The sequence below is a fragment of the Phallusia mammillata genome, chromosome 3 (assembly GCF_965637545.1).
Source record: "Phallusia mammillata chromosome 3, kaPhaMamm4.hap1.1, whole genome shotgun sequence".
Lineage (NCBI taxonomy): Eukaryota > Metazoa > Chordata > Ascidiacea > Phlebobranchia > Ascidiidae > Phallusia > Phallusia mammillata.
The window spans coordinates 18,994,501-19,022,087 of record NC_137254.1 but is presented as its reverse complement, the minus strand read 5'-3'; the positions used below and the strand labels follow the sequence as shown (position 1 = coordinate 19,022,087).

The 27,587-nt window shown below is 36.6% G+C and overlaps 3 protein-coding genes, 1 long non-coding RNA gene and 1 other non-coding gene across 6 annotated transcripts; 2 read left to right on the top strand and 3 right to left on the bottom strand.

Annotated features, from left to right (window-relative positions):
• Positions 1–389: 389 nt before the first annotated feature.
• LOC145220553 (cytochrome P450 4F4-like) lies at positions 390–13,204 on the top strand. Its single transcript, XM_080087770.1, has 11 exons — positions 390–522; positions 1,015–1,147; positions 1,535–1,693; positions 3,163–3,322; positions 3,432–3,563; positions 3,618–3,705; positions 3,800–3,902; positions 4,714–4,930; positions 9,873–9,955; positions 10,033–12,068; positions 12,310–13,204. The coding sequence occupies exons 1-10, from the start codon at positions 438–440 to the stop codon at positions 10,214–10,216; spliced, it is 1,344 nt and encodes a 447-aa protein (XP_079943896.1). The 5' UTR covers positions 390–437; the 3' UTR covers positions 10,217–12,068; positions 12,310–13,204.
• A 213-nt stretch (positions 13,205–13,417) lies between these two features.
• LOC145220556 (uncharacterized) lies at positions 13,418–14,378 on the top strand. The gene is made up of 2 exons (XR_013858217.1): positions 13,418–13,781; positions 14,166–14,378. It is a non-coding gene; the product is annotated as an uncharacterized LOC145220556 (long non-coding RNA).
• Positions 14,379–14,471: 93 nt separating this feature from the next.
• Positions 14,472–19,086, bottom strand: LOC145220548 (cytochrome P450 4F4-like). Of its 2 annotated transcripts, XR_013858214.1 has the most exons (12): positions 18,868–19,086; positions 18,445–18,589; positions 18,174–18,306; positions 17,766–17,924; positions 17,370–17,529; positions 17,115–17,249; positions 16,928–17,015; positions 16,723–16,825; positions 16,179–16,395; positions 15,987–16,069; positions 14,675–15,874; positions 14,472–14,618 (listed from the first exon to the last, which is right to left on the bottom strand). XR_013858214.1 is itself a non-coding variant. In XM_080087765.1 (11 exons), exons 1-11 carry the CDS (start codon positions 19,075–19,077, stop codon positions 15,691–15,693), a joined length of 1,617 nt encoding a protein of 538 aa, XP_079943891.1. In that variant the 5' UTR covers positions 19,078–19,086; the 3' UTR covers positions 14,472–15,690. The 2 variants fall into 2 exon arrangements, 1 of the variants encoding a protein (XP_079943891.1); XM_080087765.1 differs by having other exon boundaries at positions 14,472–15,874.
• A 1,010-nt stretch (positions 19,087–20,096) lies between these two features.
• Trnas-gga (transfer RNA serine (anticodon GGA)) lies at positions 20,097–20,170 on the bottom strand. Its single transcript has one exon. It is a non-coding gene; the product is annotated as a tRNA-Ser (tRNA).
• A 2,325-nt stretch (positions 20,171–22,495) lies between these two features.
• LOC145220552 (cytochrome P450 4F4-like) lies at positions 22,496–27,092 on the bottom strand. Its single transcript, XM_080087769.1, has 10 exons — positions 26,946–27,092; positions 26,096–26,228; positions 25,802–25,960; positions 24,929–25,088; positions 24,730–24,858; positions 24,559–24,646; positions 24,386–24,488; positions 23,440–23,656; positions 23,011–23,093; positions 22,496–22,869 (listed from the first exon to the last, which is right to left on the bottom strand). Exons 1-10 carry the CDS (start codon positions 27,028–27,030, stop codon positions 22,704–22,706), a joined length of 1,323 nt encoding a protein of 440 aa, XP_079943895.1. The 5' UTR covers positions 27,031–27,092; the 3' UTR covers positions 22,496–22,703.
• Between the last annotated feature and the right edge of the window lie 495 nt (positions 27,093–27,587).

The window sequence follows — 27,587 nt, the reverse complement described above, 5'->3', positions numbered from 1 at the left end:
TAAACAAAAAAGCGACGTTGGGTTTGTGATATATTTCTTAAAATATACACGATTTTCTCTCCTTTGTAGAAGCATTTTAAAATATTGGGAGGGACGGACGAATACATAGGGTACTTAAAAAGTCACTTAAAAAGCTATTGCCGGTGCATGGAAAATGCAAACGATGCATGAAGGTGCCGCGGCGCACAACATAGGAACCACAGACAGGAGCATGCACAGCTTTAAAACCTTCAAACCGACCAGATTATCATTCCTATAACAAAGTAGTTGATAGTCAAAAAAGTTGTTGCAATGTTCAAACCTTTTTAATAGATTTTTTAAAAAAGATCTGTCCAACTATTTTTTCTTTGCTACAATTTTTCTGTTTACTTTTGTAGTATGGATTCACAGAAGAAGGATATATTAGATTAGCACAAAGATCTTCCTCTCATCCGACAATGTTTCACCACTGGTTGGCGCCGTTTGTTACATTGCTCTCTATTCATCATCCTGACACTGCGGTTTCCCTTTTGTCCAGTGGAGGTGAGAATAACTCAAAGGTGGTTCAGTTGTGGGCCTAATATCAGGACAAAAAGACATCTTCATTTCGATTGCGCTAAATCGGAACGGGAAGGTCTATCTATACCTGAATGACCTCCATGTTTCAATTTAGCTAAAACGGAATAAGAATTACTTTCCCGTTCTTTTGCTAAATCGGAATGGTAGTTGCATTCCCGTTTTGTTACAAACGTTTTTTTTTACTAAAGGCGACAGTGTTTGGCAATAAAACGGCCTTTTTAAAATAAAGCGATTTTTTTTCTACAACGGTGCCCCATATCACATTACTGTTGTGCTGTCATCAAATGGATACGTGTCTTCGTTAAGAACTGTAACTACTGCTGTTGCATGTTGAACCTTTGTAATTATGGTCTTATAGATAGGTTGCCGTATCATGCTTTAGCTTATAGGTTTCTAATTTTTAGGACCGAACAATATTCTGTTTTAACTGATAACGTTTCAAAAAATACGTTTTAGCACCGAAAAGCGAAATATTTTATGGGTTAGTACGTTGCTGGATCGGTGACGGTTTGCTGACAAGTAAAGGAAAGAAATGGCAACGAAATAGACATCTGCTTACACCAGCCTTCCACTTTAACATCCTAAAAAGGTTGGTTTGCAGCTTATTTACAAGTGACATATAAACATTGAGTCGAGGCAATTCATGAGGTCGAATACACGCTGTCTGCATTTGGATGCTCTTCCTGCATGACTGAACTCAAAGTCATAAACACATTATTTTTGACTTTCAACAAATCAAATCATGTGCACAAAGCAAGCAAACAGTTTATTCGCATTTAAGAATAGGTGACCAATATCGGCACTTTAGACAGAAAAAAACACATATATGTATTCATGAACAAATAAACAGGTTTAGTAGTGCAGGATAAAGAATTCGACACCAACAGCCGGCTCGAACACTGTTTTGTTTCTGTAATTTTACGTTCGTAAATGCCAATGGACAATACGATGTATTTAACTAAGTAAAATTTTTCAGATACGCCCAAATCGCAAATCAGTGTGCCAAAATTATGCTTGACAAATGGGAGAAATCGGAAGATAGGTCAATCGACATCACTGGTGACGTCAGTCTGATGACCTTGGACAATATGTTGAAATGTGCAATGTCATCAAATACAGATTGTCAACATGTCAGGTGGTCGTTTAAAGTTTAAACTGTATTAATTTAAAGTCTACATCAATTGTTTCAAATCGCATCCAACGGCTCATTTTAGCAACCTATAACTGCTTTTTTTGCAGTAAATTAAAGCAAGCTTTTCTTAAGTTTCTTAAGCAACAGGTTTATCTGCAATACCACACTGATAGGTTTGATAAGCGATCTTGTTTCATCCAAATTTTCTGTCTGTTTTAATGCTGTATTATTCACACCGCGAGGCATTGATATTCTGCATAGTCACGTACCAAACTTTTATTTTAATAATCACAATATGACCTAAACCAGTATAAATTGTGTAATTTTTCATGCCAAAACACAAACCTTTGTAAATTATAACTTTAACACACTGTAAAAAAAATTTGTAAATTTACATACATTTTTGCCTTTTTTTGTAGGTATTTTTATGTTACGAATTTTTATGTTAAATCACGGAAACAAGTTGGCGTATGTAACTTGATTTAAGGTTATTTTACATAAATGATATGTTATTTTTAAATGCAAAATGTTGGTTTTACGCAAAAACACAAACCTTAGGTACACGTTTGCAAAACCATAGTTGTCTTGTCGCATTTATATGTTTTTGATAAAAGATGTTGAACTTAAACCATGCTGTCGAATAATACACCCAACATTTATTCTTTAGTTGGGCAAAAATTACGTATAGAGCATTATCATTTTAGTGTGGATTATTTAATTTCGAGTTTATTCATGCGTAAAAATGGTCACATCCGGGACCTATGATAATTCACATACACTTTTTTGCCTCAAATCTTATACCTTTTTTGATAAATATTTTACTTTTTATTGTTCATTAAAAGCTTTTATTACCTACAGGTTTAAAACAACTGGTTCACATAGAATAAGGGTTTTGTTTGACACACTCTAGCAATTTATTTTTTCACGTTTTTTCACTAGTGTTCTTTTCGGATTTGTGTGTTGGCTTTTACATTAAAGGGTAACAAGTTGGCTTTACTAATATTCAATTAAATCTTTTTGTTTTGCATAAAGGCGTGAAACGCAACAGTGAGTGTCATACACTGCTTCATTTAAAATGCAGCATAATCAGAAAACAAAACTGCCTGTGATTTAGAATTAAACGTAGACATTTTCTTACGCACTTTTCGACAAACACCATTGTCACCATCAAATCCTTTTTTCTAGGGAAAGGAGAAATTAGCAATTAATTAAGTAACAACTGATAAAAGGTTATAGACAACGAAAGGTAATAAAACCGTCTGTGCAATAAAATGTCTACGTTTTTTTTCCACATCACTGGCATTTTTTTCGGTAAAAATATAGTTTTATATACTCTTCCAGGCAATTACTGACATAGAGAGAAGTTGTTGATAAAAACGAATGAGCTGAGCTAATATAACTTATGATAAAACAACAGACGCTAGAACTTTACAACTCTAGGTTAATTGTAACATTTTCTTTTTCTGCAAAAGAAACGGTCACCCCTATATACAAGCGGTGAAGGAACTTGCAAGAATAGTAACTAAACGGATGGAAAATGCATATCTCATTCCCGATTTTATATTTTGGAGATCAGCTTTGGGCAAGCAATGTAAACAAGCACTGTATGTTGTCCACACACACACCGAACAGGTATAGTACTTTCTACTTTGTTTGGAAAGCCTAAGCCATGGAGAAAGAAACAGCAAATAATGTTTTTTAACAATATGTCAGTTCTTTCTATTTGTAAAACTCGTTTCAGATCATTACGGAACGAAAAAAATTTTTGGAACAGGCCAAAGTAGGAAAGGGCTCAACTCGAAAATCCGACAATTCTCATTCCTACAGCAACAAAAAAATGCTTGATTTCTTAGACATACTGATCCAGACCCGAGTAAGAAACAATATTAATCAAACAATTAATATTAATTGTCAATTTTACATGTAGGATGAAGAAGGCAAAGGATTAACAGACCGTGAAATACGAGATGAGGTTGATACTTTTTTATTTGAAGGACACGATACTACATCAAGCGGTAAAACATTTTTTTAAATATTTTGGAAACGTTCTTACTGTATTCTGTAAAAATGTTTTTGTAAATGTACCTAGAATGTTATATTTATACCCAGGAATCTCTTGGGCTCTTTACAATCTCGCTAAACATCCCAAAAGTCAGGAAAAATGCAGAGAAGAAGTTAATTCCATACTCAAAAACCAACAAAGCGTAGCATGGTATACCGTACTGCAGTGGTCTCCAACCTGTGGGTCGCGACCCCAAGTGGGGTCGCCTAAACTTTTTCTGGGGTCGCTATAAATGCAATTTATTGGCGTTTAAATTTATTACCAAAAAATGATACGTTTTTTTGTAGTTCGCAACCTTTGCTCATGTTTTGCAGTACAGCTTGGTATCTCGTGTCACAATCTAATCATTGTGATGCAATATCCGGAAAACCGAATAGTTGCGACCCAAATCTATATAAAACGCAAGTTGTCCAACCCATTGTTACGCACTGCAGCCCCGTGAGTGACATATTTTGTCCAAAATAATACAGCGGGTAGAGGGAAAACACCAGAATTTCCTGCTTTCTGCAAACTAGCAAGCTTTAACGCGAACTAGATTGGCCAAATTAGATAAACCTTTTGGGTTCTAACATTTGAGCGTAATAATGCACGCTTAATGCTAATATTTAAAGTCTACTTGAAAATAAGCGGGCAAATTTACATGAAAATAGTTTCAGTTTCTGGATTACTTGAAATATTTTTCTACCCATCGAAAATAAATGGGGTCGCATGTAAATGCTGATTTTGTTTTCTCTTAAATGGGGTCGTCTTTAAAAAAGGTTGAAGACCATTGATATAGAGCAAACAATCAAAGTTGCCTACAGTTGAATAAACTATTTTGGTTTTAGTGTAGCCTAGTTATGTTTTAAGTAATTGGATTCCAAAAATAAATCATACCATACTGTTACAATTGTATAAAATGGCTTAATTTAAATGCAACCTAAACAACCAGAAGCTTTAGGCCTGAAGGATATTTTTACAGGAACGATTTGTCGAAGTTCAGTTATTTAACGATGTTTATAAAAGAGAGCATGAGACTATATCCCCCCGTTTTTGCAATTGGAAGAAAACTTGATAAACCGATGACACTCCAAAGTAAATTAAACAAATACCCGAAGAGTGTTGTTCCAAAGGGAGTAAACACGACCCTTCAAATCTTTGCCCTGCATCGACACAAACTTTTGTGGGACAAACCCGAGGTAGGAATAACAGGTGTTGTATTGTTGTTGTTATCACATGAGCTTGCTTTTTTAACTCCTGTTTAACTTTTCTTTTCCTTGTGACAGCTACGTATGTGTTTTTTCCTGAGACTTGTAGTGCAACGCAATACGTCGTTTAAAGCTAAATGTAAAATAACCAGCAGACATTTTAATATTTTTATTTACGACGATAAAATATATTTCATCCAGTTTTCGCAGAGTTACGTGTCAGATTAAAAACAAAAACAAAAAAAAATAAAAGATTTTTTCTTGGCAATGAAGGCCTGTGTTTACACTTATTGCACCGCACAATCTGACATCAAATAGATGGAAAATAACTGAACGTTTTTTTTTAAATCGCTTTGCGGATTACGGACGGTACCCAGTCAAAAATTTTCTACACCTAACGCCCGGGCCATACCCGACCAACACTCGTTTATCTATCGTTTATGCCAGGATCGGCCGATTCATACTTAACAGAGCATACACCATATTTATATCTATGGGTCTTACATGGTTTCGCTATACTAGGGCCTAAAATGGCAAATGTGGTATAATTACACTTGGCGTTGAAAAGATTAAGCAAGAAATTGCCATACTTGGGTGCCGAGAGTGTGGCGCCACACCTGTTCGGGTCTGGCGAAATGCTGTATCTGAGACAATATTAAGCTATTGGTTGACAATGTTATTATTGACACCATTTTCACACCATAGTTTTAAAGCAATTCGTACGACGACTTGAATTGGTGAACATTAAAAAATTAAGTAGGCTAATGCAATTAATGTGTGATCATTATCTTTTTGTACCTTTAGCGAGCCTAAAGTTGACGTGACGGTTGTTAGCGCCTAATCTTTTACAACTCAGGGCTTCAATAAACACATATCACAAATCATGTCAACTGTCAAGTAAACGTAGTCGAACCCAAATTGCACAATACTTGCGCAATCATTTGACCTATGAACTTTATGAAACGTTGTCTGTCGTGATTGGTTAATGCTAATCTTGAACGTTTTGAATCCGGACTAAGAGCGATCACGTGTTGCTTGGCGGCGGGAAAGTTATAATCAAGGAGGTTTACGAGTGTACGACGACTATATTGTTTATTTTGGATCTGACTAAAAGACGTAGGTTAATGATGCCACCCAAAAAGAGTACAGCGTACAAAACATTCAGCAACTTAAATAGAACTCGAAATAGAGAAGCAAGCAATCTTCGAAGAAAAGAAAACTACAAGCAGCAGCTGTAATAATTGCTGAAAAGACCCAGAATATGAATGAAAATGATTTTGAATTGCTAAAAGATAACCAAGAAATAAGAAAACGTGTTATGTTGCCATACAAGAAAATTTGTTGCTATTAATTTACTGCGAATTTAAAATTATGTACGGTTTCAAAGGATTTTACAAAGCTAAGAAATGAAAAACTTTGTGGGCGTAAAATTTGCTGATGGCACAAATTTGTTGATGGCGAGATTTGTAATGTGCAGGATTTAACCAAAAAAGAAGTTGTGGCAGAAGAAGAATGGTGCACATGCCCTTTTATTGTTCTCTTCCAAGCTAGTAAGTGTATTAGGATATTTGTTACAAGCATGGTTTACTTGAATTTTTCTTTGCAGGTACTTATGACCGATGTATCAAAAAAGGATACACCCAAAGTAATTTGGAGGACTCTGAGTCAGATATATCCATTGAAGAAGAACCACATCAACTGAAGATTTCACCATTAATAAGAACAGACTCATCACAAAAAATGTATCTATATATCACTAGCTCCTCAATATTGCTAAGTTACATCTAATTGGTGGATTAATGTTGACTTCATTTTGTTGTGTACAAAATTCCATTTGTTTCAACATATTATTTCTTTATCATAATTGTTGTTGTGAAAAATCAAATCAAATGGTTTGAATGATTTCTTTTGTGTTTAGAAATACATTTAAACGGCCATTACCACCAAAGCAAAGACCTTTAAATGGTAATGAATATAAATCCCTAATAGCCAAGATGGAAAGGATGGATGACAAACTGGAGACTATTGTGGAGATACTGAAACAAAAAGAAGTGTGTGCAGCTGTGACAGAAACCCTCTTTCCAGAGCCTGCTGACAATCAAAAAGATCTGGTAGAATTGATCACTCAAATTAATGTAAGCTGCATTTTCACCTAAAATGGAAATAAAATTTAATACTCTTAATTGTCAGGTTGTGTGTTAACAAAATCTGTTTTTTTTACCTGTAACTTGAATAATCATTTCGATGCCAGCCCTACCAAATGACGACAATTTAAACAGTTTTATATGTTTGATCATCATTGCATGCTTACATACTTGAAGGACAAGAAAAGAACCGGAAAAGTAATTGATATGGACGACCTGCGAGGCACATTACGCAACTTTATCAAGTTGTTCATGACGAAAAATCTGGCACTTAAATTTTCCTGGAGTGGATTGGGTTGTGGAAGAAAACAGACAAATATTTCTTTTAAAAATCATCGTTTGTTTTCATAGGTAAGACATGGTTATGTTTTGTTGTAATTAACATTGCAATGATATGGATTTTAAAATTCAGGTCATTGAATTTTAGGTTTTATGTTTTTTAGATGTGCTGCCATACACCAGACACAATGGTGCCAGTCACCAGGAAATAGCCACTGCAGTCAAAAGGGTCCTTCCAGGGGTTGGTGACTGGGATGGCGGCCATGTCAAAAGGGCAAAAATCCAACAGCCAAATGAAAACCCAGGTGTTGACACTGACTCTTGAGATGATGCATAAGTATTGTCTTTATGCCCGCCATGTGACTTAAAATGCTTTTGGCCGAGACATCCAAATTGTGTATTCTATGCTATGTGCTGGCCATCTAAACTGTTTGTCTAATGCTTTGTACAGGCCCTCCTAACTGTGTGTCTTATGCTTTGCAAAGGCCATCTAAACTGTGTGTCTTATGCTTTGCACAGGCCATCTTAACTGTGTGTCTTATCACTCTCATGTTTTGCACCAGCCATCCTAACTGTGTGTGTTATACTTTGCACAGGCCATCTAAACTGTGTGTCTTATGCTTTGCACAGGCCATCTAAACTGTGTGTCTTATGCTTTGCACACGCCATCTAAACTGTGTGTCTTATGCTTTGCACAGGCCATCTTACTTGTGTGTTATACATTGCATAGGCCATCTAAACTGTGTCTGATCACTCTTATGCTTTGCCCAGGCCATCCAAACTGTGTGTCTTATGCTTTGCACAGGCCATCTAAACTGTGTGTGTTATACATTGCATAGGCCATCTAAACTGTGTCTTATCACTCTTATGCTTTGCACAGGCCATCCAAACTGTGTGTCTTATGCTTTGCACAGGCCATCCTAACTGTGTGTGTTATACTTTGCATAGGCCATCTAAACTGTGTCTTATCACTCTTATACTTTGCACAGGCCATCTAAACTGTGTTTCTTATGCTTTGCACAGGCCATCCTAACTGTGTGTCTTATGCTTTGCACAGGCCATCTAAACTGTGTGTCTTATGCTTTGCACAGGCCATCTTACTTGTGTGTTATACATTGCATAGGCCATCGAAACTGTGTCTTATCACTCTTATGCTTTGCACAGGCCATCCAAACTGTGTGTCTTATGCTTTGCACAGGCCATCCAAACTGTGTGTCTTATGCTTTGCATAGGCCATCTAAACTGTGTGTCTTATTCTTTGCATCAGCCATCTTATCTGTGTGTCTTATGCTTTGCACAGGCCATCTAAACTGTGTCTTATCACTCTTATGCTTTGCACAGGCCATCCAAACTGTGTGTCTTATGCTTTGCACAGGCCATCTAAACTGTTGTGTCTTATTCTTTGCATCAGCCATCTTATCTGTGTGTCTTATGCTTTGCACAGGCCATCTAAACTGTGTCTTATCACTCTTATGCTTTGCACAGGCCATCCAAACTGTGTGTTTTATGCTTTGCCCAGGCCATCCATCAAAACCAGGCGTCCTTTATATTTCGTTTTGTACCTCTTTTTAATACATTGTCAGGAAATATTATTGGAAGTGTCGTATTAAAAGGCGGCAAAGTTTGGCAGTGCCAAGGATAATATATGATTGGATATGTGTGGTACAAACAATACTTAAATGAGGACCTAGTATGGCGGAAAACCCGGGCCGTCATACGTGGTTATTATCTTAGGCCGAGCGTACGGCGTCATGTATGAACCAAACATAACTGGAACGTTTGGCGCCAAGCTCGAAGTGTTTCATTGTTGAACATACGCCACACATATATGCCAACTTAAGCAAGGCACCCAGGTGCCGCCCATGTGTGGCTGCCAAGCGTTACCAAACATAATTATGCTTGGCCCGGACATAAATTTTTGACTGGGTAATGACGCTCGTTTAGACTGTTGTCAAAGCTGCCATAGATATTGTTGTCACTGTTATAATTTCTGTTGTCAACATTCAAAACCCAGGAACTATTTTTAATCCAATCTTTTCGCTTTTGATTTTTCGCTTGATTTTTAATTTTTAATTATTTTATATCAAATCTTTTTGTTTTAGATTTTTTGGAAACAAAAGCGATTGCTATAGAATATAGATAGACTAATGTTAAAGTCTGTTTTCCGTTTTTATATTTGTTTCGAAATAACTTGATGTTAAAATAACACGAAAAACGGAGTTTCTGAAGAATTATGAAGGCCAGCGATCGGCAAACGCCGGTCCGCGGGGTGTTCGTTACCGGGCCCTATGGTTTTCGGGTTAAATGTTTTAAAAATTTTCCTTGTGCATCCAGGGGATGATAAACTAAAACAAGCGTTTTTTTGTAGCCGACTATTTGTAGTTTTTTAAAGGCCGGTCCGCGATAAAATTTCACTTTTTCAGACATTGTAATTTTTTTGTAAACTTTACAACAAACGTTTTACTGGCTCCACTTACAATTAAATTTTTACAAACGTCGTTGAACTTTAGGAATTTAACCCGGAAAGATTTACACCGGAAAATGTTGCTAAACGACCACCACATGCGTATCTGCCGTTTTCAGCTGGTTCCAGGTACAGTTTTAAAATTGCAAAAACACTTCTTTGTTATTCAACTATTCGTTTCCCAACTTTCTGTATTGGTATTTTAGGAACTGCATTGGACAAAACTTCGCCATGAATGAAATGAAGATAGCACTAGCACAAACTCTTCAACGTTATCGCCTGTACCTGGACGATGAAACACCAACACCAGTTATGGAACCACGCTTGGTTTTGCGAAGCAAAGACGGAATTTTCATTAAATTTCAACTTTTACATGGAGGACCATGTTAAGCCTAAAGTGAAAGTTTAGAAAATTAATTTAACCACATCGTATCAATTTGTAAATAAATAAATTTGTGACACTAAGCAATAAAGTTGTTTCACTTTGCACTTGCGCGAAACAGAAGCCTAAATGAATCTGTAATTATAACAATAGCCTTCTCACTGTTACATGTGTAGTGGTTGACATACGAAAGCACTAGATTTAATCTATGAAATTAAATTGCCCGATTGTCATTCAAACGTACCGTGTTTGTCCTAGTTTTGTTTGTGTTGGGGATTAATCTGTCGCAGTTTCCCTTTCGTCACGTGAGTCAGTAACGTGTTTTCAGCCGTGTGCCTGTCGATGTGATTTGTGCTTCCCGTTGAAAACGTATAACATTGTAATTTCGTGTGCTAAGTAAGTGCCACGTCTTTTGTGTTCTATATAGGGTTTTGCGTTTTCGTTTAGTTAGTAGATAGAGTGAACACACTCTACCATCTCAGAATCTCTACTGCTTAACCTACGTTACGTATTCTGATTACCGGTCATTTTCTTTGCAAACACCTTCAGCACGTGCAAGGTAATATTGTAACGTCAAAACAGGGTTAATATTGCCAGAAAGGTAATCATACATAATGTCCTGACGTTTAATGAAACAAAGTTACGTGATCACGGCAAATTTTCCCAACATTATGAAATATAAATTTGTAATGTTCTTTCTCGCGATGTTTTACAATTAAAAAAATATACTTATTATTATGATCTGTTTAGGCTACCTTTATTTTTTAATATGTTGTTTGTCGTATTTTTATAAACACGATTTCAGATTTAAAACCACAAAAATTGAAGTTACTAGTCAAATATTTACGTTTTAAATCTAAAAACACTGACACCTTGCGGATATTTTGTCACTGAGCTCAAACGCCATGTGACGTCACCTCGTACCAACTTGGTTTGTAGCTTGTTTGTAGTCGGTGGTTGTTAACGTTCTGCGACGCCAATTACGTTAGTCAGTTTAGGTATTTTGCTGTTTAAATGTTTTCATTTTTATACTCAAGTGTGCAAAAATGCCTGCAGTGTGTTCTTTGTATGGTTGAAATTCAAGAGGAAATCAAAAGGCCAGCAATTGGACACTTTTTCGCTTTCCAAATATAAAGCGATTGCGGTCAGCTTGGATTAAATTTGTTAACGTGAAAAAAAGGGACCAACGAAATACAGTGTTCTTTGTAGCCTACATTTCACAGATGAATGTTTCACAAATAAAATGCAGCAGACAGGAGTATGGCAAAAGTTCTGGTGTTAAAGCCAAATGCCATTCCATGTATTCATTAGAACAGTCTTCTTCAGCAAGAAATGGCATTGAGAGCAGTTGTAAGAAAAGTAGCATATGTCACCCGATTCGTCAACAAGTGCTCGATTAGAAGCGCTTGTGTTATGAAAAAATCCCCGTTTCTTATCGGGCGGTGTTATAATTTTAGAACATGTGTTATAACACAGCCCGATTTTATCGGCAATGGTAGTGAAGCATTAAATTTATTTTTTATTGAAAAATATTATATTTTCTGTGGAAATAATCGCAGGTGAAATGAGTTTTACATGAAATTGGCAGTTAAATGTGAACTGTTATGACAAAAGCAAACGCATTTTAAGCAGTGAAATAGCAGCAGTACCAGATTCTCCTCGATTGTAAACTGTAAAATACAAAATGGGCCAAGGTTGTTGTATCTAATAGGCATCCATGTTTTGATAACAAATGGAGTAATGAAAAGTGACAGTTCAGGGTGGGGGAAGCATTTCTAGTGCTTCATGAAGCAAACTAAGGCCTAGCACACTATCAAATGAAGGACTTGGGACATTGGATTTGAAAAGCAATGATACATGGTAAGTGGTTGTCAATTGTCATGATATGCTTGTCATTCTCAACTGTTTCTATTATTTTAGCAGATGGTAATTTGTTATTTGTTAGGCATGTTTAAAAATATGGTAGCTCATCTCTAGTGTGATCCTGGTTTTGTAAAACATTGGCTTTCATTTCTACTGGCCTAACTCAAGCATTTTTGTGTAAACTCCTACTTGTCAAATTAAATGTTGCCTACACTTTTTCTTTTATTTTTTGTTGCAGTTCAACATCTGGAAAACTGAATAGAAGCAGAAAATAGCAGCAGAATCATTCCAAAGGTAATTCAAGATTGCCTTGGACAACATGGAAGAAAGTAATTGATTGTGGAAGAATGGTGTGGGTGAAATGAGCTGACTGAAGTGTCAGCTAAATCATTGATGGATACAAAATGCTTCTTGCCTCACTTGCAGGGGAACATTTTATTTTAAGATATTCACCACACTCTTCAGTTTTACATGAATCGAAATATGTGTGTTTTTTGCCGCTGTACTACCCGAAGGCAGGTTTATTTAACAATTCTTGTGCCCAATTTAAAGCAAACTTGTTATGTTAGATGTGTTCAATGATTTGCTGGTGTTATTTTAATCTCGTACCCAAATTAAGGCAAACTTGTTGTGTTGGTTAGATGTGTTTAAACATTTGTTGGTATTAACGCTGTCTTACCTACATGACATAATCATGGCGTCGTTAAAAAAGCATCTCTTGGGTAAATATTTATACATTTTCACTTTGATGTAGACTCTTTCAGTAAAAGTGATTCATCAGACAGGAATGAAAAACCTTTATTTTCAACCAGTAATCTCTATGATAGCTTGTTTGATACAACCTCATCTTTCACATGGTAGCTGGTTTAATTTTATTTCAGTAACTCGCAACACATTGCATTTTCAGCTGAATGTTGTTTCACCTTTTTTGTTTCTCAGTCTGTTCACTTGATGACCCCTTTTTAGTGTACTCATTGTAAATGCAGGTTTTTGCTTGATAAATCAATCTTCTAATTATTTATCCTCTTCACATTTATTTCTTCTTTCATATAACTGTGGCACCCAATATGAGTATGTTATTGTGTGGAAATTGGGTTCATTTTTTCATTAATAAAATGTTGCCCTTAACTGTGCATTTGTTATTTCATCATTTTAAGTACTAGTATTAACTGGTTTAAAATCACAAAGGCCTTGATGTAAACAAAAACGGTTTTCACAGGTCAGCTCTAAACTACATCTAGTAAACGCATAAAAAATATCTTTAGAATCTAACCACCACATGATAAATGAGAGGCGTACATCATAAGCGAACGAAGGGCATGACCGCTTCAAAATGATTTTTCGCGCTGACGACCTTTGTAGCATATACAGGCTCCAGATCACAAACGGATTAAGATAAATGAAAACGGTTTTCACAGGTCAACTCTAAAATACATCTAGTAAACACATACCAAATATCTTCAGAATCTAACCACCACATGATAAATGAGAGGCGTACATCATAAGCGAACGAAGGGCATGACCGCTTTAAAATAATCTTATGCGCTGACGACCTTTGTAGCATATACAGGCTCCAGATCACAAACGGATTAAGATAAATGAAAACGGTTTTCACAGGTCAACTCTAAAATACATCTAGTAAACGCATAAAAAATATCTTTAGAATCTAACCACCACATGATTAGCATGAGGCTTGAATTCTACAATATGGTATGCTTCAATTAATTGTTTTCTGACATAATCTCATTTAACATGATAGTCTTTAATATTACCATTATGTCATACTAATTTAGTTTATTGTCATGCCATTTACTTGGTAATAACAAAAAAGTGTGGTTATGAAAAAAGGTGTGATAATATCAATATATTTTCATTTGGGAACCACCCAATCTAAGCTATGAACCAAAATACATTGTGTGTAACGGAAAACTTCTTTACCTCTTAAATGGTGTACCAGAAGTAAATTAACTGCAGATTTCCCTGGACACAAATTTGGTACATACACAATGATGAATGATGGATCTTTGCAACAATAAAATTGTTGCTATTAACCTTGTTAATGTATTCAGATGGTAATTTCATAATATTTTCTAGAGCAATGAAGTGGCAAACAGCAATGATATGGAAAAAGAAGGATTCTTGGGATGCATTGAAAACATCACAAGCAAAGGATTGTTTATTAAAGCCTTTGTGACTGACAGGCATCCACAAATCATTAAATACATTAGTGAAGAATCGTCAGAAACAAAACATTATGTTTGGCATGTAGCTACAAGTATGATAGAAATAAAAGATGAGCATACACCAGTATATTTGTGTTTATGGTTTTCAATTCAGAAATCCAAAAGAAACTGACAGCACTTTCTAACAAAGCCTATTGCAAAGAGTTGGGACCTTGGGTGAAAAGCATATGCAACCACATGTATTGTTGTGCAGCAACATCACAAGGGAATTCACAACTTATAGTTGACAAGTGGCTGTCAGTCTGGCAACGTAACTCTGAAGTCTTCCCCAGCACCATTCAACAAATTTTAGTAGGCAGTATATCTGTAACGTATAGAGGTTGCTAGTTGCATGTTAGTAGTTAGTACAGTAAAACTTACTCGTGACGGGTGTTAATTACCCTCATCATGATTTCCCAATTGACGTTTAAATCGATAACATGCTGCTTCTAATACACGTTGAGACATATAGATTCAAATCCAGGATATGCTTTTATACAAAGCAGATTCGACTCAGAATATTCGTTGAACTTGGCTAACTGCTGTTGCACTTACTAATTTCATGGCAGCAAACGCATGATTTTCACTCCTCCATTATCACATAGTTAGTACATAAACACCTACAATAATTCTGTTACGTGGAAAATACCTTTTGTCAACAACAAAACACCTACCTTTTTAAGCAAACAGTTGTTATTTATTGCTTAACTGTCAACTAAGTATCTACGTTAATTTTATCAGTTGTAAACAATAGAAAAATGTACGCATCAAAGCTAAAACAAGCAATAAAAACAACAGCTGACCAACGCCACTGTTAGAAGTTGGTACGAGGTGACGTAACAATCGCTGCTACATATCAAACCAAGGTGTCGCTCGAGAGCTCGTTGTTTGATTGAATATCTCGAAAACGACAAATCAAAACTCTGAGCATGCTGTACAAAACTAACACACAAATAGAAAGACGAGTGAGGAATCAAGGTGTCAAACGATACACATGTGGTTTGCGATCGGCTCTCACACAATTTCTGAACAAATACAAACCACATCATACACATGTTAAAGCACACAGCTAGAGCATAAAAACAGGATTTTACATAGGTTTCTGCATCCTAGTTGAAATTATTTAGCAGTGATCAAAATGTTGTTCGATACTAACTTACGACTCGAATTAACGGTTTTTATGAGCAACGTCTGCCAATTCAACATTTTGTAATAATATCATTGCTGCAGATCATTTGATAGAAGTTACAAAGAATAAATTTAAATCGTATAGCTTAATCAGCAGAATAGCAAGTTCACGAAAACAAATGGTAATTATAATATACTAAAAGAGAGGAAGCAATTAAAATTGTCTTTCCTATTTAAAGTGATTTGCCTTTTTACCGTTTCACTAGGACTTATGATAGTTCCGCGTGTAAACGTTGAAATTTGATACAAATTCCGCCTTTGCTTTGCAAAACTAAACGTGGTTCCATGACTGGTGTTGGTGTTTCATCGTCCAAATACAGGCGATAACGTTGAAGAGTTTGTGCTAGTGCTATCTTCATTTCATTCATGGCAAAATTTTGTCCAATGCAGTTCCTGAATAAGCAGGAAAAAAGAGGTAATTTCGACCATTTTTTGAAAATTGGCTAGTGCTATTTGCATTTGTGTTTGTAATCTAAATTTTGGAATTGTCTTTATAAAGCTGTACCTGGAACCAGCTGAAAATGGCAGATAAGCATGTGGTGGTCGGTTGGCAATATTTTCCGGTGTGAATCTTTTCGGATTAAATTCCTAAAGGTTCAACAACTTTATGTGAATTGTTTTAAAATTTTAGGTAAAAAATATTAATAAAGCATGTTTTATGCTGATACAACGAAAAAAATGACTCCTTTGTTCCTACCTCGGGTTTGTCCCACAAAAGTTTGTGTCGATGCAGGGCAAAAATTTGAAGATTTGAGTTTGCTCCCTTTGGAACAACACATTCTGGATATTTGTTTAATTTGCTTCGGAGTGTCATCGGTTTATCAAGTTTTCTTCCAATTGCAAAAACAGGGGGATATAACCTCAAGCTCTCCTTTATGAACATCGTTAAATAACCGAACTTCGACAAATAATTCCTGTAAATACAAACTTTTTGCGCAATCCAAGAAAAACGATAATTTTAGCTCCAAACTGACTTTAGGACAGGGGTTCTTAACCAGGGGTGCGAGAACTGTTCCTAGGGGGTGCGGGGATGCTGAATCATTAAGGTTGGTTAGGTCTATTCTATTTAAGCAATTACAGAAGGGGGAGCGAAAGATGGTTGGTGATTTGAAAGGGGGTGCGAAAATTGTTTGGTGAGTTAAAAGGGGTGCAGCAAGGAAAAAAGGTTAAGAACCACTGCTTTAGGACCTTTCCAAACACGCATTTAAGTTATTTTTATCCGCTAAAAAAGGAAGAAATACCATTCTACGCTTTGTTGGTCGCCGAGTATGGAATTAACTTCTGCTCTGCATTTTTCCTGGATTTTAGGATGTTTAGCGAGATTGTAAAGAGCCCAAGAAATTCCTACGTATAAACATAACATGATATTTTTACATTAGTAATAACATTTTTACAAAGTACAATTGTCGTTAATAAGAACGTATACCGAATATTTAAATGTTTTACCGCTTGATGTAGTATCGTGTCCTTCAAATAGGAAGGTATCCACCTCATCTCGTATTTCCAGATCTGTTAATCCTTTGCCATCTTCATCCTAAATGTAAAATGGGCAGTTGAACGCAACAAATAGCAGAGCCGTATTTATTATACACTAGTGTGTTATTTTGGTTGCATTGATTTACAAGTCTCTTACACGGGTTTGAATCAATATGTCTAAGAAGTCGAGCATTTTGTTGTTGCTGAAGTAAAAAGAATTCCCTTCGGATTGTTTAGGAAATTCCTTGGCTTTTTTTGCTTGTTGTAAGACTCTGCGTCGTTCTGCGATAATCTGTATCAAAGTTTCACACAACTGTTTGCAATTACACAAAGCGTTACAGTAAGAGCACCTAATAAATTGTCTGTTATTCCATCTACATTGATAACTGAAAGTAAAAGTAAACTGCTGTACCTTTTCAGCTTGTGTGTGGACAACATTGAGTGCTTGTTTGCACTGTTTTCCCAGCGCTGTACGCCAAAAAACGAAATCGAAAATCAGAAATGGACTCTCTATCCGTTTAGTTATTATTTTAGCAAGTTCCTTTACTGCTTTGATGTAAGGGTGCCCGTTCCTATTACCAGAGAAAAGTACAATTAGCAAAATTTGTAAAATAAAATGCTCTTTTAATTTTTTGAATTGTTTTTTAAACACATTGACGAAAAATTAAATTGGAACAATGATTCATATAAAAGCTATAATCGTATTTGTTTTAGATCATTTTTTTCCGTTGAACTGTGGCATATGATGTTTTTATATCATACTTTATGTGAGTGTAAACTTTTGGGTACTGCAATTAATGAAACACACCTGACATGTTGACAATCTGTATTTGATGACATTGCACATTTCAGCATAGTGTCCAAGGTCATTAAACTAACGTCTTCGGTGATGTCAATTGACCTTCCTTCTAGTTTTTCCCATTTGTCAAGCATTGTTTTGGCACATTGGTTTGCCTTTATTGCGTATCTGCAACATTTGAATCAACGCCACAAAATAGTTTACTTACATTACACACAATTTTACTAATTACAAACGCAAACCTCACACACGATCTGGGTGTATCTAAAATTACATTTGTTTTTATTTTATACGATAGTTTATTTATTTTTCAAAATGGTTGCACAATTACAACGTTGTAAAAACTTTAAATTTTCTCTACTCACTATATGCATATATTCGTAACGTTAACTTAAATTCTTGTGTTTCGAAACCCACCCTTTCAGGATGTTAAAATGAAAGGCTGGTGTAAGCAGATGTCTATTTCGTTGCCATTTCCTCCCTTTACTTGTCAGCAAACCGTCACCGATCCAACAACGAAAAAATCCATAAATCGTTTCGGATTTTGGTGCTAAAACACAATTTACAAAATAAACCATCATAACCAAGAGTTGTGTCAGATTATAAAGGCATAAACAGAAAGTTCCTTAAAAATTTTTCATATTAAACTAATATTTTTCGGTGCAATAATTTGATTTTATGTTCTCACCTCCACTGGACAACAGGGAAACGGCAGTGTCAGGATGATGCAAAGATAGCCATGTAACAAACGGCGCCACCCAGTGGTGAAACATGGTCGGGTAAGAGGAAGATCTCTGTGCTATTCTAAGAATTCCTTCTCCTGTGAGTGAATACTGCAAAGCATAAAAATAAACTTGCAGCACATAATGAATCACTAAACCGATTTTTTCGTCTCAACCTTTGGTGTATTAAAACTTTGCAACAAAAAATATTTCTCAACCCAAATGTTAGTCAAACTGCGTCATGGCATGCAGATCTATTGTGTTTATGCTTTCACGCAGTAATAAATTGTTTGCAAACGGGCAAGTTTACTGCATTTTTGTGTTGATTTATTTGTTACAAAACGAGACCATTTATCAGTACGATTTCTTGTCCCCAAAACGATAATTACCTGTTTAGTATGTCCAAATAACCAGTGCCTTGAAGTTTTACCAGCAATGTCTTCCAAATGTGTTGTGATTTGGTACATTTCGAATGTGGGTCTGATAACATTCCACATTGCGTAAACAATCGCAAAGAGCAGGAGCAAATCCACAGCTATCCATGACGTCACAACACCGCTTAAACACAATGCGTCAAATAACTGAGAAGTCACTGCCATATTAACATATGTGCTGCAAAACGAAAAAAAGTCACAGGAAACAACAACTAAGTGTGATGGCTTTCCAACAGCTAATACAGAACAATCTCACAAACAGCTTACCATTCAAACCAGCATTAGAAATATACAACAGCTTGACTAGATAAGTCCTAAACTACGTGATATCCCCTAAACACTGTTTTAGTAAATTGGCAAATTCGTGCGCAGACCCACCACGCTTTGATGTGATACTTTTCGCCCGTTTATGGTGTCACGAAGCATAAGCTTTTTTCAAATCGCATTTGCAAGAAACAGCAACTTTGATAACACAACCAACAACAACATTCCAATGTTTAGCTCAGAATACCTTTCACTCAATAATCTATTCTACGCAATAACGCAAGATCATCGTTTATTCAAGCAAAAAACAGGATAGGTTTTCAAAATTAGGCTTAAGTTAAAAAAGCATCGTTAACTATAAGTACATTTATTGTAAAGAGTACATGTACCTTGCAAGGTCCGATGTACGCGGTTCAGCTGTCTTTGTTTGCGAACTGATTGTTTAAGTTTAATGTACAAGTTTGTTTGCGTTGCTGCTTGCAGAAAACTGATTGTTCTTGCTAATCTAGGAACTGTATTGGAAAGAAAATAAATGAAATGAAGACAGCACTAGCTCTAAGGCATCAGCTTTCCCCCATCTACTTGGACGATTAGGCACAACACCATGCAGTTATAGAGCTATGGGTAGTTTTGCAAAACAATGACAAATTTTGTGTTAAAATTCAACGTTTGAGTTGCAGAACCGTCTTCAGAACCAAATGAAGTCTTAGTCAACTGCTTGACCAGATAAGTCCCAAACTACGTGATGTCTTCCACACACAGTTTTACTAAATTTGCAAATTCGTGCACAGACCCGCCACGTTTTAATGTTACACTTTTCTTCACATCACAGTACGCCAGGCCCATTGAAGGCGCCATACCGAATCAGCCGGTCACCAAGCATTCACCACCATATGGCAAGGCGTAGGCTAGAAAAATCTAGCCTGCGGTGGGATTCGAACCCACGACAGGAGTCTTTCCGGGACTCGCGCTCTACTAACTGAGCTACACAGGCTCAGTGGAGAATCCGCCGAAAGTCGAATCACAAGCACCGTTGCCTGCCTCGCATGCTGCACATGTCAGCTTCGTAGTAGGGGATCGCCAGATTGACCAGTATCAGTTAAGATGAACATAAATTCATAACTGGGATCAGCCCTGAAGCGTCTATGCAGACCAGCGATCACGGTCTTTTCTTCTCTTTATTGTGTCACGAAGCAGTATGAGCTTTGTTCGACTAGCATTTGCAAGAAACAGCAACTTTGTTGTCACAACAAGCAACAACTTTCCAATGTTTATTTAAGTGGTTAGTCAACAAACAGGCGAATTTTCGAAATGTGTGCATAGGTTAGCAGAAATCAGTCCAATGATGTTAGCAAGTAAGAGTAGGATATGACTGTAATTAGTTAAATTTCAATTCGGAAAGCTTAAATCAAATCAAACAAGCAATGCAGCTTATACCACTGGGAATCCGCAGTGAAAAAGGCAAACACAGCAGTGAGAAAGGCAAACACTCTTCGTCACAAATTTACAACCAAACTATTTCTTTGCAGTGGACCGACAGTACACCGCGACTGTGCTGTCTGTTTGTGTCCGTTTTAAGTCACGCCATTTAGTTCTCGGTTTGTTTTCGGAATCTTACACAATTGCTAGGACAAAGGTTATGGCAGCAACCATGCATGCGTGTCATGTTTCCATGTTGAGATGTTGTGCTTTTTAGGCACCTACTTGTAATGTTATTGATTCAACCGGTTCTCCATACCAAAGATACGTTGTGTGTCAATAGTTTAATCATAATGACGTTACAGTCACACTGGCTTGACTTTTTTGACTTTCCGTGGTAATACCAAAAAAGTGGTCGATGTGACGTAGTTGTCTAGTGTCGCTCCTGGGTTGTGGCTGGATTTCAAATCAACTACATATATTAGTTTACTGCTGTGTTTGGCCATACAGGTCATGATAAGTTGATTTGGATGAATAGAGATCAATCTAATTGGTGTTGTCTGCATGGAAGACGGTGTAAGACGGTGCATCAGGGCCGCTAGTAGATATACATTATATTCTTTTTCGACTGCGACCTCTGCACATATTTTGTACCCTGATATTTCGAACAGGAAACAAACATTCAAACAATGTTTACTCGTATGTACCGTTTCCTCACTCTACGCGTGCAGGAAATTCCATGTTTTGCATAAACTACAGTATTCAATCAACTACGGCTTGTTGCCAAATGAATAATTTATTTACACTGAGATTGTTGTGACAATTAAACTGTTGACACACCGGTGTGTGGTCACTAAGCGATCCCCAGTATAGTCCAGGAACTTGTATGTATGCCCGGACAAATGGGAAGGGTGCATTAACTCTCCTTCTGCTGTTGCTTTGGATGATATAAAAACCTAATTTTGATTTTCCTAAAACGCATATTAAGTGGTTCAACCCCAACTTATATCTCAGTATATTTAGTATAAAAAAGACTATTTATTGTTTAAAATCACATTTCAAAAAAATTCTCAGACTGTTTGTTTTGAAACCATAAATTGAACAGGGGTTTGATATTATTGTCAACATGATTACGTTTCCATCTCTACCCACGTGTGCGTAGAAAAGGTGTCCAAGAACATTACCATCGAAAAACTTGTTTTCGGGTTGAGAAAAACAGCTAAAATTATTATGTAACGGACAGACTAAACAGTATAAAGTACAGAGGTGTCAGAAACACGTGAACTGGACAAAAGTTTTTACAAAATATTTGAAGCTGCAACGAATAAAGACATAACAGGTGCTGCCGTTATTTTTGCGTCGTTACGTTATCACCTTGTTTCACGTTAGTCACCTGTGTTTTGCATTGTCTTTGGTTTACTAAGTTTGTTTATCAAGAGTTGTTTTCTGTGTATGTGCTTATTTCTTAACAACGTAAGTCAGTTACCTTAATTTCACGATGTGTTTTCATGTTTTTCACTTTAATTTCGCTTCACATCTTTTTGTTACGTTCACGTTTACCTTTAAATAGATTGATTGCTTTTCAGTTAATTGTTCGATCGTTTTCCATTATACCGGAATTTATTAGTTCTGTCGCGATCACTTTTTTGTGTGATTTCGAGTCCTTTTGCTGGCCACGTGTTGTGGCAAGGAGTTCTTCCCCGACTGTCGTACTGTTAACCCGTCTTGATTTTTGTGTTGCGCAGTGACTCTGCCAACATTGTAGAACTTTTTTGTATAGTGTTTTAAATAAAGACAGCAATGCTCCATCGCGTCTAAACTAGGGTTAGCCGTTAGCGCACTGTTCGAAGGCATTTGGCAACCATTAAATTGGACGCCACACAGGTACTAATCGTTAAAACAGTGTTAAAACACATTTTATTTTTCACAAAATCAGTGTGATTAATTAAACAGTTCGACACAAGAATATATGGATCGTATTTACAGCGGAGAACTTACAAGTGTTCGCAAAAGTAAATCCACATATATTTTTTTCAAAAAATTATCTTATAGGATATAAATAGCATTTTAATAAAACAAAAGGATTCCCCACCACACGACCTTGCTTATCAACGTTTCAACTTAATAAAAATTCCGTCTTTGCTTTGCAAAATTAAACGTGGTTGCATAACTGGTGTTGGTGTTTCATCGTCCAAATACAGGCGATAACGTTGAAGTGTTTGTGCTAGTGCTATCTTCATTTCATTCATGGCAAAATTTTGTCCAATGCAGTTCCTAAAGGTAGAAACAAGAGAAGTGCTGTCAACTGGGTTTATTTGCGCCCCTTTGGTTTGAAGACTTTTCATGTTAAATAAATAGGCCACGCGTTTGAGTGAGTGTGTGGGTTAACAACAAAAATAAGGTATGTAACTGTACCTGGAACCAGCTGAAAATGGCAAATAAGCATGTGGTGGTCGTTTGGCAATATTCTCCTGTGTAAATCTTTCCGGGTTGAACTCCTAAAAAGTAAAAGTTTGACAAAAACGGTTCGCTGGTTTAAATAATCAAATGCAGAGATTGGTTAAATATAGGTAAGAAAGCATGTCCTTTGGACACAACAGCATTTTTCTCTTTCGCTGTTTTGCTTGCCACCCACACAATATCCAAATGGCTGTATCCGGGTCTTCTGCAGCAATACATAAACCCGGTTCACCGGAATGAACGGTGAGCCATAAGGTGAAGATAAAAACACAAACAAAAGCAAACCACATAATTAGATTGATAGATTGAGGGCAAGTTCAAGATTGTATTTTAATCAAATTATCAAATAACAAATGATAGACAAAAGTAAAGTTTTATTCATACCTGGGGTTTGTCCCACAATAGTTCGTTTCTATGAAGAGCAAATATGTGAAGATTTGAGCTTGCTCCTTTGGGAACAACACATTCTGGGTATTTGTTTAATTTGCTTCGTAGTGTCATCGGTTCATCATGTTTTCTTCCAATCGAAAATACTGGAGGATATAATCTCATGCTTTCTTTCATAAACATGGTCAAATAACTAAACTTCGACAAATTGTTCCTGTAAGCAAAAAACATTTCATAATTTTACACAGGTTTTTGTGTTGTGTATATTTTTTTCGTAAAAAGAAACATTTATTGGCAAGCTGTTTTGTTTGGTTTTCGGTTTAGAGATGAATAAATGTGTTAAATAATTATTGCTTTACAGTAAGACACATTTCATGGCGCCCCTAGTATTTCCGGTGAATGAGCTGCGGTATTTGACTTGTCAGTGTCGGGTCACATGTACTTGTGGTTTGAGATATGTAAAAGCCAGACGTGGTTTTCCTGTCGGGTTTTATCAAATGGTTTAACCTTTTATTGAATGAACTACTGACATTTTCGGGTCACTTTCGAACCAAAAACAGATTACAGATGTATGACTTTGGAACACTGTATAGTTATAAGGATCTGTTCATAAGTTTAACGGTGAAAATAACGGCCCAAATACATGTAAAAAGCGACATGCTTTTTCTCAAACGTTTCGGCAAATGCTCATACCGTCATCATCATCATGGTGTGGCCTCCATATCACTGATGATGGCATGAGCATTTGCCGTAACGTTTGAAAAATATGTATGTCACCTTTTAAGTTTATTTGGGCCATTATTTTCACCATTAAAGATGTACAGCTCATTAACTAATATTTTGGCAAGCAAATTGCAATCACTTTCCGAAAAAACTTGTGAGTTTATAGCTTTTTTATAATCAATCCCAACCTAAGAACCTTTTTAATAGTGTTTAAAAATACCATTCTACGCTTTGCTTTCCTCCGAGTATTAATTTGACTTCTTCTCTGCATTTTTCCTGGAATTCGGGGTGTTTAGCGAGATTGTAAAGAGCCCAAGAGATTCCTGTGTATAAACATCCAATATTACATCGAGTACATCACAGTTGTTGTCCAAAGAACTACTTTTGGCTTACCGCTTGATGTAGTGTCGTGTCCTTCAAATAGAAAAGTATCAACTTCATCTCGTATTTCACGGTCTGTTAATCCTTTGCCTTCTTCATCCTACAAGCAAATGGCCCAAATTTTCAGATATTTTTGACGATCAAAACTTTTAAGTGGTGCGTTTGGTTACGGTTGTTTCTTACTCGGGTCTGGATTAGTATGTCCAAGAAGTCAAGCATTTTCCTATTGCTGTAGAAAAATGAATCGTTGTCGGATGGTTGAGAAGGTCCCTTCGTACTATGTTTTAAACTTTTCCGACGTTCTGCGATGATCTGTACCAAAATATATTCCCAGATTTTTCATGTTGGCGCTGCTATTATAATTAGGAAAAAAGACCTGTACCTGTTCAGTATGTGTGTGAAGAACATTCAGTGCTTGTTTGCATTGCTTGCCCAAAGCAGATCTCCAAAATATAAAATCGGGAAACAGATAAGGGGTTGTGATGCGTTTAGTTACTATCTGGGCAATTTCCTTCACTGCTTTTATATAAGGGTGGCCGTTTCTGTTGAAACAAATGAAACGGTAAAGTCTGTCAATCATATAAACTACTTTTGTCAGTGGTGTCTACTATTTTAGAATGTAAGCAATTTTGTACCCATTTCAAGCCTCAACAATTTCATTAAACCGAGATATGTATATACGAGCGGTTCTGAAACTGGGGTCCGCGGTCCTTTTGGGGACCGTGAGGTAATTTTGGGGGGACCGCGAAAGGGTTAAAGTAATTCTATAATCTTATTTGGCGTCAGTTTGTGCAACTGAATAAGTTTAAATCAAAGTAGGATTGAGAACCGATTGTATTGATTGCTAAACAATAGCCTTGGTTGCTTAACAATTAACAAAAATGAAATTTTTCGCGCACAATCGTAATGTTTTTTGTCTTGTCTGTGATGTCACATGCTGTCTTTGGATCTTTGTTATGCGCAATTTTGCACATTAGCTAAAATCGTGCAATTTACTTTCGTTTTTCTGAAACACACATTTAGGCTGAAGGATCGCGAGTCCTCGAAATAATGGCAAAGGGACCGTTTCAAAAAAATAATAAAAATGTTTGAGAACCACTGATATATACTGTTGCCGCAAGCTATAGTTTTAAAATCTAAACTATGCTGGGTCATGCTAAGTCATTTCAGCAAACAGTTTTTCGTTGGCTTGTCAATTCAAACAAAAATTCCTATGTCATGTGCAGCTAAATCAAATAACACACTTGAGGACCACCTGACATGTTGGCAATCTGTATTTGATGACATCGCACATTTCAGCATCGTGTCCAAAGTCATAAGACTGACGTCACCAGTGATGTCGATCGACCTATCGTTCAGATTCTCCCATTTGTCAAGCATAATTTTTGCACATTGGTTTGCAATCTGGGCGTATCTGCAAAATAGGGTTGTGTTTTGAAAAGCACCACTAAACGAATTTAAAATACAAACGTGAACTTTTCGATTCTGTTGTTATGACCTTATTAATTCTACTTGATTAAAGTGACTGCGCACAGATGTGCAAACCAACCCTTTTAGGATGTTAAAGTGGAATGCTGGTGTAAGCAGATGCCTATTTCGTTGCCATTTCTTTCCTTTACTTGTCAGCAAACCGTCACCAATCCAGCAGCGCAAAAATCTGTAGCCGGTTTCATTTTTGGGTGCTGCAATATAAATCAAAGATTTTTTACCAGAAATAAAGTTTTATGTGGGTTTGCAATGTGAAGTTTGGGCATTTTTTTGTCAATGGCCTCTATACCTTTTAATCTACAGTGCAGATTATTTTCTAACTTAATCCACAAATTGTACTGTATGATTCGATCATTATTCTTAACTGTTTGTGACGTCATCTTATGTATTGTGACATTTGTTATGCGTGTTTTGTCGCAATGTTTGCACTCATTGGGCCCACAAAAGACTCACGCATACAGCTAACTAGGCCAAAAGCGAAACGTCTAGCAAATAAGTCTAATTCAAATCACTAACGCAGCTTACGCAAGTTTGTTTGGGGCGCGGCACTCCACAATGATTTTATGTAGCCTACCCATAACTACAATACATATCAATACACGCAATAGTTTTCTAATTTATTTCACTTAAAAGCAGGGGACGAGTAGAGTATTGCTGGTATTTGAAAGTTTAGATTAGAATATTGTAAGAAAAATAACAATGAAGGTAACGTGAAGTGCTTGCAACCTGGCAGGCGAAGAATACAAAGTCTTATAGGAGCTCGCCTCCTGCACACATTATCCTTCAGAAAGGGACTAGCACTAGGGTCTCGCCAGTTCGAATATTCAACAACTATAAGAAGGCTCTAAAACTAGGATCGATCACGATTTGAAGCAGAAATCCACGATAAATTTAGCGATCTTTATTTTTACCTCCGCTGGACAATAGAGAAATTGCAGTGTCCGAATGATAAAGACTCATTGCCGTCGTCAACGGTGCCAGCCAATGATTGAACATTGTCGGATGAGTTGAAGGCCTTTCTGCCGCTTTAAGAAGTCCTTGCTCAGTGGGTGGAAACTTAAAAGTCAAAAAAGTTATGAATTCATAAATTTGGACTACAACCTTCTGTTTAAGCTATACAACACAATTCGTATGGCAAACAGTTAGTTCAGGGGTGTCCAACCTTTTTGGCCAAAGGGCCACATGCGGTTTACAAATCTTTGCGCGGGCCACTTGAGCGTTACTGCTAATTTGGAATCTTAGAAATAGCTGTCTTATAACCAGGGAGTCGAACCGCTTGTCATACGGGTTCAGGTTCGGTTCGGGTTCGCTTCGTTTTGTTTTTATGGGTTCGGGTTCAGTTCCGGTTTTCAAAAATGGATATTTTCGGGTTCGGGTTTTGTTCCGGTTTGGGCAAAATAACTGGTCCGAACCGGTTTGCGGTTTTTAAACCGGTTCAAGTTTCCATTCGTTTCAATTTAATTCTAAGCATAATCTACCTGGCCTTATCAAACTCCTAAAGAATTTTGAAATCGTGCACTGTTAATTTTTGACACGCCCTATAAGTGTTATCT